Consider the following 12,287-nt stretch of genomic DNA (forward strand, 5'->3'; position numbering starts at 1 on the left):
GTGAGTGGGCAGCTGGAAACTGGGTCTCAGTTAATCACCATGCTGCAGCCATTGGATGGTGTCTGAATAAACTTCGATCACTTTTTTAAAATTTCCATCAACCCCTTTAGGTAGAAAAGGTCCTCCCCATTCTCTGATAAGACTCTTGAATTTTGAAGGAGTTAAGTCAACTTCCCAAGTTCAAGTTTGCCAAACTGACCCCCCCCCCATCATCTGATTCTGAATCCTAAAGCCCCCTGACCTGCCCAAGCTGTTTCCCCTTGCATCACTTGGCCGCTGCCCACGTCCTCTGAGCCCCAGTCCCCCTCACTAACCCCATAGTTGGGGGCTCGGTCAACTTTCCAGGCAGGGATTGGCTAAGAATTTCATTATCCTGAAAGGGGTGGGGGGAGCCTGTTATTCCCATTAATTCTGACATTTCCATGAAATTATTTTAGACCCTAACCAAGATAGCTCCCAGGTAGGTAAATATTTTGGTTCTTAAGAAGAAAAACCACCCCACTGTTTATGCCAAGTCATGGCACCGGTCCCAGCAGCAGCAAAAATATGTTTTGCTCAGAGTAATGATAGGGTGGCTCCTCCCTGCACTTACTGACTCTACCTAATGACAAGTCAGCTTCTCCCGGCATTCCTGTCTCCCCGGTTTTTCTGTCTCTTCCTAGGTCCCCACTTGATGAACTAGGATAGGGGTTACGAAATTTTTTTAAAAGATGGCCATGATCAGAAACCGTGCCTAAACCTCTCCCTCTTTGGAACTCCTGGTCCTTTGAAGGCATCTTGGCATTAAACCTCCCAGGAAACAGGGATTACTCAGCTGATTCTCTGCCTCTGTGGAGTGCTTCCACACACACCCCTTCCTTCTCCGTGCAAATGGGCTTCCCAGCTCATGCAGATATAATTCGACCAGGGTAGGGGAAGAAGTAAACAGGCCAGCTCAGCCCTCTGGAGTCAGAGTCCCGGCTTTCTTGGTTGGCCTCACGGATTCTGTAGCTGTGGAGGCCTAGACATGACCTCTCACCTACTACCCAGCACCCCCAGTGCTAGGCAAGGTGGAAGAGTATCTCACTGACACTGTAGGAAGATTGGGGTATGGGATTTTGGGGGCCTATGGGAGTGTCTCATGGGCTGTTGGCACCCAGTATCAATCTCACAAAACAGCCCCATCTGTTCTGTTATTATTGGCCTTGGTGGCCGCTAGGCCTTGTCTACACCCCTCTACCTGTAGGCCAGACCCCACGGGCTCCGAGGGGAGCCTCTTCAAGTACGCCCTGCCAGCTCCATGTGGATGTCTGAGCAGCATCTCGCACATAACTGTCTAGCCCCTCCTCCCCGCCCCCATGCCTCCCCCAGACCTCTCCATGTTAGTGATCCAGCACCACCCGCATCCAGTTAGTTGCTTACGTCAAAATTCTGGGGTGCTTCACTCTTTCCACCAAGTCCAGCCCCTTGGACCTGCCCACACCCCTCACCCCATCCTCTCCAACTCTGGTTGAGACCATGAAGAGCTTCCCTTCCACTCTGGTCTTCCTCACTCTTGTCCTTTGCGAGCTACCCTTTTGTCGAAAAATAAGTTTTATTGAGATGTCATTCATGTACGGTACAAGCGTACGACTCAGGGCTTTTAGTATATTCAGAGCCGGCGGCCCATCCGCCAAACCAAACTTTAGGATATTTTCAGCACACCCCCAAAGAAATCCTGGACCAGCTAGCGGTCACTCGGCAAGGCCTTCACCCCAAGTCCTTAATCTACTTTCTGTCTCTGTAGATTGATTTGCCTGCTCTGGACACGCCATGTGAATGGAGTCACCAGGGTCTTTTGTGTCTGGCTCTTTCACTTCCCACAAAGCTTTCAAGGCTTGTCCACGTGGTAGCTGACCTCCAGGCCTCCTTTTTCATTGCCAAATAGTATTTCACGGCTGTGGGTCCACGACATTGAACTCGCCAGCAGCGGGGTATCCTGTTTCCTCCTAACTGCCGGCTGGTTCAGAGCGTAGCCTCCAAGATAAGGGTGGCCAGGGTGGGACCCCGATAGGCAGGTAATCACTCCCTGACACCCTGGCCAGGCCCGAATGGGCCCGGTCCGCCCTCCCCCAGTCGCCCGCCCGGGCTCCAGGGAAGGAGCCTTTGCATCTGAGAAGTGTTCATTAGCATCTGTGAGAATGTGTGTGAATAACAACACCTCTCTGGGGTGACCCTGGGGCTGGGATGGATTCCTGGTGAAGGAATTCCTGCCTTCCCGTCCACGCACCTCTTCTGTCTGGCGGGAAAGTCAGGGTCAGGGAGGGCGCCAGCCACCTTGAGATCGTACCTTCTTCGGTCACCCAGCTTCAGGGGGTACGGCTCTGCCCCTGACGTTTGGGGCGCCCCCGAGAAGGATGCTTAGGGCGGCGGGGAGGTGGACCGAAGCGCAGGGGACGCGGACGGCGGGGCAGCAAGACGCGTCCTGCCCTCCCTTCAGGGCCCGCATCTGCCCCCGCGCCGGCCCTGCGGAGGCACAGTGGTGGCGCGGCGGACACCCCCTCCCTGCGGTGCCCCCCACCCCGCCGCCCCGTTACCACGAAGAGCTGGAGGAGGCCGGGCCGAGCCGGGCGCCGGGGGTCCGCGGGGTCCCGGGGGCCTGGGCCGCGACGCCGCCTGACGGGGCTGAGGGGGGAGAGGCGCCCCGAGGGAGGGCCGGAGAGGGGGTGCTGGCGGGAGCCCACAGCCGGGGTGCAGCGGAGGGGCCCAGTCCGCCCGCGGGAGGTTGGGGGGCGGAGTGACGGGGGGTGCAGGGGCGCCGAGGGCGCCCAGAAGCGGTCGCGGCGGCGGCGGCCCCGCGACCACCCCGCGCCGGGCGGGTCCCCCCGACGGCGGCCGCGGCGAGAGCGGCGACCGGCCCGCGGCCCCTCGGCCGGGGCGGGCGGGGTCCCGTCGGGCGCCCCCGGCCGGGCCGGGCCGGGCGGGCGCCTCGGGGCGGCGGGCGCGGGCCGGGGGCGCGGGCCGCGGCGGCGGCGGGCGGGCTGGCGGGCTGGCGGGCGGGCCCAGGCGGCGGGCGGGCCCTGCTGCTCCGCCTCCGCCGCTCCGCCCTCCCGCTCCGCCCTCCGCCTGGCGCCCGCCGCTCCTGCGCCGCCGCCCGCCGCCCGCCCGCTCTGCTCGCTCGCTCGCTCGCTCTCGGGCCCCCCATGCGGATGTGACATTTCACGCCGCCGCCATTTTGAGAGCGAGCCGAGCCGCGCCGAGCCGCCGGGCGCCGCGTCCGCCGCCGGAGCCCCGACGCCGCCGCTGAGGAGGCGGAGGCCGCAGCGCCCCGAGCGCGGCCGGCCCGTCGCCGCCCGCCGCCGCCCGCCGCCCGCCGCCCGCCCGCGCCCCGGCCCCGGCCCCGGCCCCGGCCCCCGCGGCCGCCCGCCCGCCGCCGCGCCCGGCCCGAGGCGGGGCTGACGCCGCGGCCCCCGCCCGGCCGCCCTCCGCCCCCGGCCGGCCCGCGGCCCCGCGGCCCCGGCCCCGGCCCCGGCGGCGGGAGGCGGGCCCCGCGGCGGCGGCGTTGGCGGCCCCCGCCCGCGACGAGGCCGCCCGGCCCGGCCCGCCGGCCGCCCGCCCGCCTCGGCGCCGAGATTGGGCGAATCGCGAGCAAGTACGTGCGCGTCTCCCTGCCGCCGCCGCCGCCCGCCGCGGGCCGCCCCGGGGCCGCCGCCGCCGACGACGCGCGGGAGGACGAGGAGGAGGCCGCCCCGCCGCCGCCGCCGCCGCCGCCGCCGCCCCGGCCCCCGGCCCGGGCCGCGGCCGACATGAACCACCAGCCGCAGCCGCAGCCGCAGCCCAAGGCGGGCGAGCAGCAGCTGAGCGAGCCCGAGGACATGGAGATGGAAGGTGAGGCCCGGCGCCGGCGCTCCCATTGTGGCCGGGCCGCGGCGCCACGCGCGGGGCTCGCCATCTTTACGCAGGCCCGGCCGCCCGGGCCTCCGGCCGCCGCCCGGCCCGGCCCGCCCGGCCCGGCCCGGCCCGGCCCGGCCCGCGGGGCCCGCGGCGGGGGCGCCCGGCCGCCCGCACAAAGCGCCGCGGGCCGGCCGGGCGGGCGGGAGCGGGGCGCGGGGCGCGGGGCGCGGGCCTGGCGCGGCCGGGCCGCCGGGGGCGCGGGGCTCGGCCGCCGGGGGGCCCGGGGCGCCCCCGATCGCCCCCCAACCGCGCGGCCGGGCGTCGCGCCCCGTCGGGAGGCACCTGCGAGGGGCGGCCCGGGCGCGTCGCGGCGGGGCCCCCGCCGGGTGGGTGTCGGGGCTCCGGGGGCGCCCCGCCCCGGCCGGGGGAACTTCATTCTGGCCCGGGGCGCGGCCGGCCGCCTCCCCGGCCACCCGCCCGCGCCGTCGGGGCCGCGGGGAGAGGGCCCGGCGCCCGGCTTTTCCCGCGGGCCGCCTCGGAGGCGGTCGGGGGAGCCTGAAGGAGAATTTCCCTCCCCACCTGGAGGGTCGGCCGGGCAGGGTGGCCGGGGGCACCTGAATGAATGGGGCACGGGGGTGCTTTGTTCCTGTTTGGCTTTTAGCGAGAGGTCAGGGGGTGCAGACAGGAGTAGCGATGCCGGGGACGCTCAGGTAAAGCGTCGTCTGTCCGGTAGGGAACGCTTGGCCTTACCTGGTATTCCCCTGTGCATCCCTTACTGCCAATAATTGGATGGTCACTGAGAAGCACGGCGTGCCAGCCTGCAGAAGGCAAAGCGGAGATGCCTGCAGAAAGCCCTTGCCGGTGGTCCTCAGCGTGTCAGTCAGTGGGGGACAGGCGAGGCCCCGCGGGGGGCCGGCCCATCTATTTCACTTGGCCCCAGCGAGGCAGCCCCTTCGCAGGGCTTGGCAGGTGCGATGAAACCAGCTGGCTGCAGGGGAGTGCACTGCCGAGTTTTCTCTGCCTTTCATGCCACACAACACTCAGCCTCGCTTGTCAGCTTCCTTCTTGAACATCACCCGGTGACAACAAAAATCCAGCCAAGAGGGCCAGCCCGCTTCCCACGTGTGGCTTAACCACTTTTCTCAACACCAAGGAGAAGTCAGAGACACGGACATCACTGAGCGTATTGAGAGACAGGATCGGGGCGTTGGGGAGAGGAGAGTCATGTCCACAAGTTTCAAGGACCTTTCTAAGAGAACAGAGAGTGTCGAGAAGTGGTGGAAGACTTCCCAGGAGTGTGCGCGTGCTTTCAAGACTTTCGGTGCTCGCGACTCGTGGCGTCTGGTGGAGTCTGTGTTGGGAGGTGATCCCTAACTGAAACCGCTGATTGTGCCAGTGCCTCTGACGGGATAGCAGAGGTTTCTGCTACTAATGATGATTCCTTAAACTTCAGAAATTCGTTTTCTCTTTTTCAAGTGGGGCTCTGTCGCAGGGATTCTGCATCCTGAAGTGCCTCGTCTTTCTCGGGCTCCTGGTTGGCCACATCTGCACCCGTAGATGTGTAGCTTAAAAAGCTGCTTGTGTCTTAGGCATCCTCTTTCAGCCTTTCCTGCCTTCCCTGTCCTAACCAGGGGCACTGGGTTTCTGTGTTGTAGTTTAGGATCAGGAAGAAGGAAAGAATTCTTCCCACTGAGAAGACGGGAGGGTGGGATTTAGTGACTGTCAGCCCTGGCCCGACCTTGGTAGTGGTTTGTACCTGTTTGGTGTTGGCTTGCGTCTACCCCAGTAGAATCACCTGTCTGGGTTCAGATCACCTTGAGGAAGGCAAGGCTTTGTCAGTGAGGAGCATCCCGCCCGCCCCTCCTAGGCAGGGTGGTTTCGGAGGAGCCTGGGAGACTGGTTTGGTGGGTTGTTCTTTCCTATCAATAGGTCAGCGCTGGTTTGCTCTCCTCCTGCTCCACCTTACTGGGATCGCCTTTGCTTTTGCCTGGACGCTGCAGAATCCTGGCATGTGTGCTGGGGAATAACAATGCTGGGATTAGTTGTTTAAAAATATACCTTGTTCTGAGCACTTAGGAAAGTTATGACGGGTGCAGGGAGAAGATGGGGTGGGGGAGCTGTTGGCAGTTCATTGGGTCGGAACCACGTGCTCCCTGTAAGGCCAAAGTAGCCAGTTCTAGTTGGGAGGCAAATAGGACTGTGGAGGTGGCGGTGTTTGGGTTTGGCCTGGAATGAATTTGCTTGGCACTTTGTTTATTCACGGTGAACTCCCAGGCGGTGCAGGCCTTGCGGAGGCCTCTGCCCTCAGTCCTGGGAGAGGTGCTAATCTGGTCTGTGTTTTAGGCCCCGCCGCACCAACAGGAAGTTTTCCTGAGGCCTGGCTTTGCGGCAAAGACGCCAGCAGCTGAGGTTGGTCCCTGCTCTGCGGCTCTCCCGCCCAAGCGTGCATTCTGTCAGCTTGATCTCTCCTGAGACAGTCGGGACGCACCGTTCTGTTTGCCTCTTACCATCCCTGGGCCACTGCTCTTGGGACCACAAGCTGTTGGGGGCTTGGGGGAATTGTTGGGGGGCCGCAGTGGTGGGTTTCTTCTTTTAATCTCGAGGTGCTGGATGGAACCTCAAGTGACTGTGGCACTGAGGCAAGCTCAGGAGTCAGAGGGCGTTCTCTTGCATGCATGTACCCATCAGATTGAGCTTGCCTGGCTAACACGTAGTCTTTTCAAATAGCACGCTAACAAGACAAGGATGAAATGATGTGAGAGTATTGATTTTCCTCACGTGAGCATCAGTTGGTAAAAGAACTCTTGCTTTTGTGAAGCAACAGAATGAGCCTTGACTTGGGAGAGCTGGAAAAAGTGTAGAAGAAATTAGGCCAAACCTAGAAACAACCCACTCCAGTGCCGTGCGGTCCTGACGTTCTGATGGGCCAGGCTGCACTCCCCACAGAACCGTCAGCGCCTGGTCCTTTGAGGCTGCTGATTTTGATTACCTGTCATCAAATAAATGATAGCAAATGTGGGAAGAAGCATGGGCTTTCCTCTTTGCTTCCCGCTTTTTTGTGGAATCTCTTGGGGAAAGGAGGAACAACTATGGCGTAAAGTTAGTGAGGCAGGTGGATGTGCCAGCGGAGGGCCTGGCCTGACTTTGAAGATGGACTTTGCCTTTTTTTTTTTTTTTTTTAAGATTTTATTATTTATTTATACAAGCACTGGGTACAGTCAGAAGCGCGGGAGGGTGAGAGGATTCACCGGAGCCAGAGCGGGGAACAGAACAGGCAGACTGACGAAACACACTGCTGAGGGGAGCAGCGGGCGCGACAGGAGAGGTCTGTGCGCCACGAGAGGTCTGCGCGCCACGAGAGGTCTGCGCGCCATGTGGGACCCTTGCCAGCTGCCGGGGATCAAACCGGCGCTGCAGAGGCTGCGGGCAGCTTTGCAGCCCAGCGCTCAACTGCTGCGCCAGCAGGGGAGGTCCTGGACTTTGCCTTTTGATTGTTGTGACTGCTCAGACCTTGCTCAAGCTGTTGGTGCCTCAGTTTCTGCATCTGGAAAATGAGGTCAAGCATAGCCTGTGAAGTTGTCGTGAAGTAAAGACACAGCATGTGGGAATGTGGGCTCAGGGCCGGCGGGGGGTGGGGGGCAAGGGCTGCTGTCATGGTGGTGAGACCCGGGCACCCAGGCCGGGCTATAGCCCTCTGGGGCACTGAAGCGTGGCAGGCCCCACAGGTGGGGCGAGTTGCTGTTGGGTGGCATGCAAAACTGCCCTGTGGTGAGTGTGGCCTAATTATACCCTGGGTTCAGTAGAGGACCTCGCCAGCCTCACCCACAACCAGCTTCAGTCTGAGCTGTAATCCTGAAATCCTGGGCTTGGTGCCCTGATAGGTGTGAAGGATGAGGGTCTGATACTTTCAGCCAGAGATGATGGATAATCGAGGAGGTGCCTAGTGAGGCAGCTGCTGAAGTTTGCTCAGCTCCTTCCTGCTCGGGCACCGCCAGGGTGGGGAGCAGCTAGCCTTGGAGCTGACAGATTGTGAGGCGGGTTGGAGCAGGGAAACCAGGTCACGGAGCCTGCAGGTTTTGGGAGTCAGTCTTGAATTCTTGTCCGGGTCCCCACATCCTGTTACCTAGCCACCACCCCGCGGAGGCTCCTGTTGCCTCATGCTGGGGACGTTGCAATCGCTTTCTACTGGTCTCTGCTTCTCCCCACCCTGACCCCCTGCAGTGCCAGACAGGTCAGCCTGGGCCTCCCAGGACTGGAGGGGAAGTGGTGCTGCCTATGCTGGGCCTGGGCCCTGGGGTCCTAGCGATGGCCTCCTGTGTGCTGTGGGTGCCCAGCACGCACGCACACTGCAGGGGTGCAGCCTGGGCTTTTGGTCTCACGCTTGGCAGAGCTGGTGGCGGTTTCTCCCAGAGTGCAGTCGGCTCATGAACCCCGGGGAAAGGGGTTCAGACCCACTCCGACGCCCCTTCTCCCAGACCGTGCTGGTGGATGGAGAGCCGAGGGAACCTTGGCCCTGCACCTGCCTTCCCTGCTGTTGGGTGCGCGCCCCGGTAGTGAGCCTCTTACGCCCCTTCGTTGTTCAGTTTATTTGCGGGGGATCCTGAGTCTAAAACAGGAATTCGAAGGCTGAACGGCAGTACAGGAGGTGGCCCGTGCAAGGGGGTGTGTGAAAGCAAAGGTGCCGCAGCCATAAACCAGCATTGCTCCGAGAGCTGCTAATTCGGTTTATTGCTTGTAACGTCCGTTGCTTCGAACGGTGGGTTTTGATCCCATTGGAGAGAAAGGCCTGTTTTCCACGCAAGGACTGGGCAGACCTTCATAAGTGACTTTTTAAAATTCTTTTTTGTTACAGTTGCTGGGTTTTCGGGGGTGAGCGATGTGGGCTGGGTACTCCTGCTTGATTTCCAAGGCAAGCCAGTGTTTCTCTGGCCACCGAGAGCCCTAACAAGGCATTTCTTGACTTGCGCTGTGGCAGAGCTGAACTTTAAATGCCACCTGCTTCACAAGCTTCTTGTTTTGAACTACTTTGGGCTTAGGAAAGTTGGAGGAAGAGCAGGATTCCAGTGTCATGCGTGGGCAAGAAAGTCAGTTAGGCCATTTTTTCGAGTAAGTCAATACATGCCTTGGCTCGTGAGCAGTCAGACGTGTTGCAATTCTCTTGAGAAGAAGCAGGCCTGCTTGAGGGTTGGTAATTTCAACCTGGAAGTTGGGGATGGGGCGGGGGGGAGGGGCACACTACAAGTTGTACCTGGGGAAACACTCTGGCCTGGGCCAGGGTGGGATTATCCAGACCAGAAGGAAGGCAGCCCGAGCGCGGGACTAGGGCGGCCACCTCACCGAAGGTGCTTAAGCTCGCCTGTCGTTTGAAGTGTGGGATGGTGTTGTGTCTGAGGTGCGAGATGGGAGGCCTGCCTGGCTTTTTGGATAATGAGAATCTAAGAGTGGTTGAGGAGGAGCTTCCCTGTGTGACCAACCACAACAGTGCTGAAGTTTTGCCTGCCTGGCAAAGAATATGCCGAACTTGGTTTCAAGTCCATGCCAGTGACTAAATAAAGGGGCCTTCCTGCCATCCTGACACTGGCAGGCCGAGTCCTGAGCAGGGTACCAGCTCCGGTTCACTCAGGGGAGGCCAAAGGCTACTAAAGCTCTCACAATAAGTAGCTGGACTGACCTCCGGTGTGGAAAGCGACTGGAGAGTGTGCTCACGGCCCAGGGCATAGCCACCATGTCTGGGTGGTGACCAGTCTCTCGTGGCTAGTCTTCTGCCTCCCGGCAGTGGTGCTTTCCCGGCTGCGGAGAGGCCGTGCGGCAGAGCTCTGCTGTGAAGGCCGAGCGAACCCTGCAGCCCTCCTGAAAAGATGGTGGCCATGTAGCTGGAGTTGCAAGCACGTTTCATCAATGTGACTTTGGGGAATAAATTATATTTCAAGGCTCTTAATTGCTGTTTTAAAACAAGCCACAGGTATGCTCCTCAGCACCCTCATGAGGTGGGCCTTCCTGCCCTCCTCTTTTTGAGTCGTGTGAGGGGGTCGTTTGAAGCGCCTGCTTCTTTCTTATAGCTGGGAGAAGATCACCTTGGAGGACAGATTATTCGACCACAAGAGCTGTGTGCATAAGGACACCCTGCATGCCATAATCTGGGCCGTGACTAGCCATCTGACCCTTCTCCCCAAAGGTTCTCACCCCCTCGCGGGTGAGGACTGAGAATGAACACCGACTGGAGTGAGGGGCGGGGGTTCCTGTGGCCCCCTGGGCTACTCCCTTTCAAAAATGTGGGTGCCGTCGTGACAAGGGGGTGTGTCTCCTGACTTGTGTGGCCTCCTGGTACTGACAGGAGCAAACAGTTTGTCTTCCAACTTGATTTTTTTTTTTAAGATTTATTTATTTATGCATGCAAGAGCTGGGGTACAGACCGGAGGTGTGGGGGGGGGCCCGGTGAGAGGATTCACCAGAGACAGAGTGGGGAACAGAACAGGCAGACGGACTGAAGTACACTGCTGAGGGGAGCAGCGGGTGAGACAGGAGAGGTCTGCCTCGCCATGTGGGTCGCTCCCTGGCTGGCCGAGTGATCGAACTCGTGCTGCAGTGGCTGTGGACAGCTTCACAGTGCTGTGCTTAGCCAGCCCCTTGCACCACCAGGGAGGCCCTGTCTTCCGACTTTAGACCCATCTTTTGTCAGAAGGCCACTCATCTTCAGGGATGAAGGCAGACAGGAGATGATGATGATGTGTGTCTAAGAAGATGGGGGACACCCTGTATCTGGCAGCAGTTTTTTAAGTTGAAAGTTCAAAATCCCCTTCCTCGGCTGACAGGCCTACTTGCAGGCGTCCATGCGCGGGTCCACTTGGTGCCGCCACAGTGGGCAGTGTAGGCACCGTCGGCCCACGGGGCAGAGAGCGACGCTCCAGCTGTGGATCTGACCCATTTGGTCAGGCCCTTGACTTAAAGTTCTTTCTGGCTACCTTGGAAAAGTACAGTGTGTCCTGGAAAAGCAAAATTAAGATGAGTACGAGCCTTAGAAACTTTAGGCTAGTCTGTAGGCAGACGCTGCAGAGCATGGCTCCTGCAGTTGCTGGTGGCCAAAACCAGGTTTTCTTTCCTGTCCAGCCCACTGAGGGCATTATTTTTGTAGAAATTTAGAGAACAGATTCTTTAATAAGTGAAATGAAAGACAGACAAGATAAATCCCAGTTTATTATTAAATTCAGAAAATGTAAAGGTGCGTGTCACTCGTTCTACTCAGAACAGATGTTGATGGGAAGAGAAGCTGCACGTCCGTGTGTGGCCGCTCGTACCTGGTGACCGTCACCCTTGGAACGTCATCCTTTGCCGAGGCAGCTAAACAGAATTTGTGTGACATAGAAGTTCCCATGTAAAAAGCCCTGCAGGTGTGTGCTTGTGAACAGGGCACACAGTTTCTAAAGTAACAAATAATGTCGCTTCTTGCGCACGTGAATGGCATTCCTGTTGCACAAAGGATGATGTTTATCCAAGCCGTTTCTGTATTTGTTTTGCTAATACTCCTATGAATCCAGTGCTACAGAGGTTTGCTGCGAAGAATGCTGAAGACCTTGAAAGCGATTTTTCTAAATTATCTGTAGACAGCGTCCACAGTATATCCAATAACTTATGGCTAAGTCGTCTTGCATTGAAAGAAACAGGACTCCGGATTGTCTGCTGCTGCGTGGCAGTTAACAAAGTAACCCTGAACTCTCACAGTATGTAACCTGTCCCTCAGCCAGGCCACACCAGTCTGACAACACCCAGGCTGCTTGCATGTTGAGGAAAGCGGGCTGCTGTAAGTTCCCAGGCCTGGTTCATACAGGTGAAGTGCACAGAGGGGCACCTGTCTGCACCTGTTTTTAGCTTCGCCCCCTTGGCACTGTGGTCTCAAGTCCATGTGGCTGGGGATCGGGCTGCTCCTGACTCCACTGCGCCCTGGTGGCCACAGAGCTCCCTCACCCGGGGCAGGGTTTTTGTTCCTTATCAGACAGCCTCAAACCTTCCTGGCTGGGCAGGTTGAGGGCGGCCCCGGACACCACCGCTGGAGCGTGAAGGAGCCTCGTGCAGGGCTCCTGATGCCCAAGGAGAGAGGTAGCGGCCCCGGGGATGGGTCAGCCGAAGCTTCCTAGAGGAATGGGGTGGGAGCAAGACTGGAGTTAGGGCGGTGCAATGGCTCAGGATCTAATCTCTGGGGCTGGAGGTTTAGCAGGCAGAATAATGACCTCAGGGATGTCCGTCCCAGCCCTGGGCCTGCAGCTGTAACCTGACTCAGCACAGATGTGATGAAGTTAAGGATCCCCAGATACAGCGAGTTGGTTCCCCAGAGGCACCCAGCAGGCCTAGTGGAATCACCAGGTCCTTGCCCACGAAGGAAGGGAGGACAGAGGGCACGCTGCGAGGGTAGCTTGGGGAGGTGAGGAAGACAAGGACAC

At 59.6% G+C, this 12,287-nt stretch overlaps 1 protein-coding gene across 1 annotated transcript in view; it reads left to right on the top strand.

Annotated features, from left to right (window-relative positions):
• Window positions 1-3,764: 3,764 nt before the first annotated feature.
• The window catches only part of USP7 (ubiquitin specific peptidase 7), a gene marked incomplete at both ends in the record, with an annotated part of 51,766 nt that continues 43,243 nt past the window's right edge, over window positions 3,765-12,287 (top strand). The window contains one exon of the mRNA XM_084249631.1: window positions 3,765-3,846. Coding sequence (XP_084105757.1) covers window positions 3,765-3,846 — 82 coding nt within the window. The remainder of the gene's footprint in view (window positions 3,847-12,287) is intronic.

This window comes from Talpa europaea, assembly GCF_964194135.1.
Source record: "Talpa europaea genome assembly, chromosome: 12".
Classification (NCBI taxonomy): Eukaryota; Metazoa; Chordata; class Mammalia; order Eulipotyphla; family Talpidae; genus Talpa; species Talpa europaea.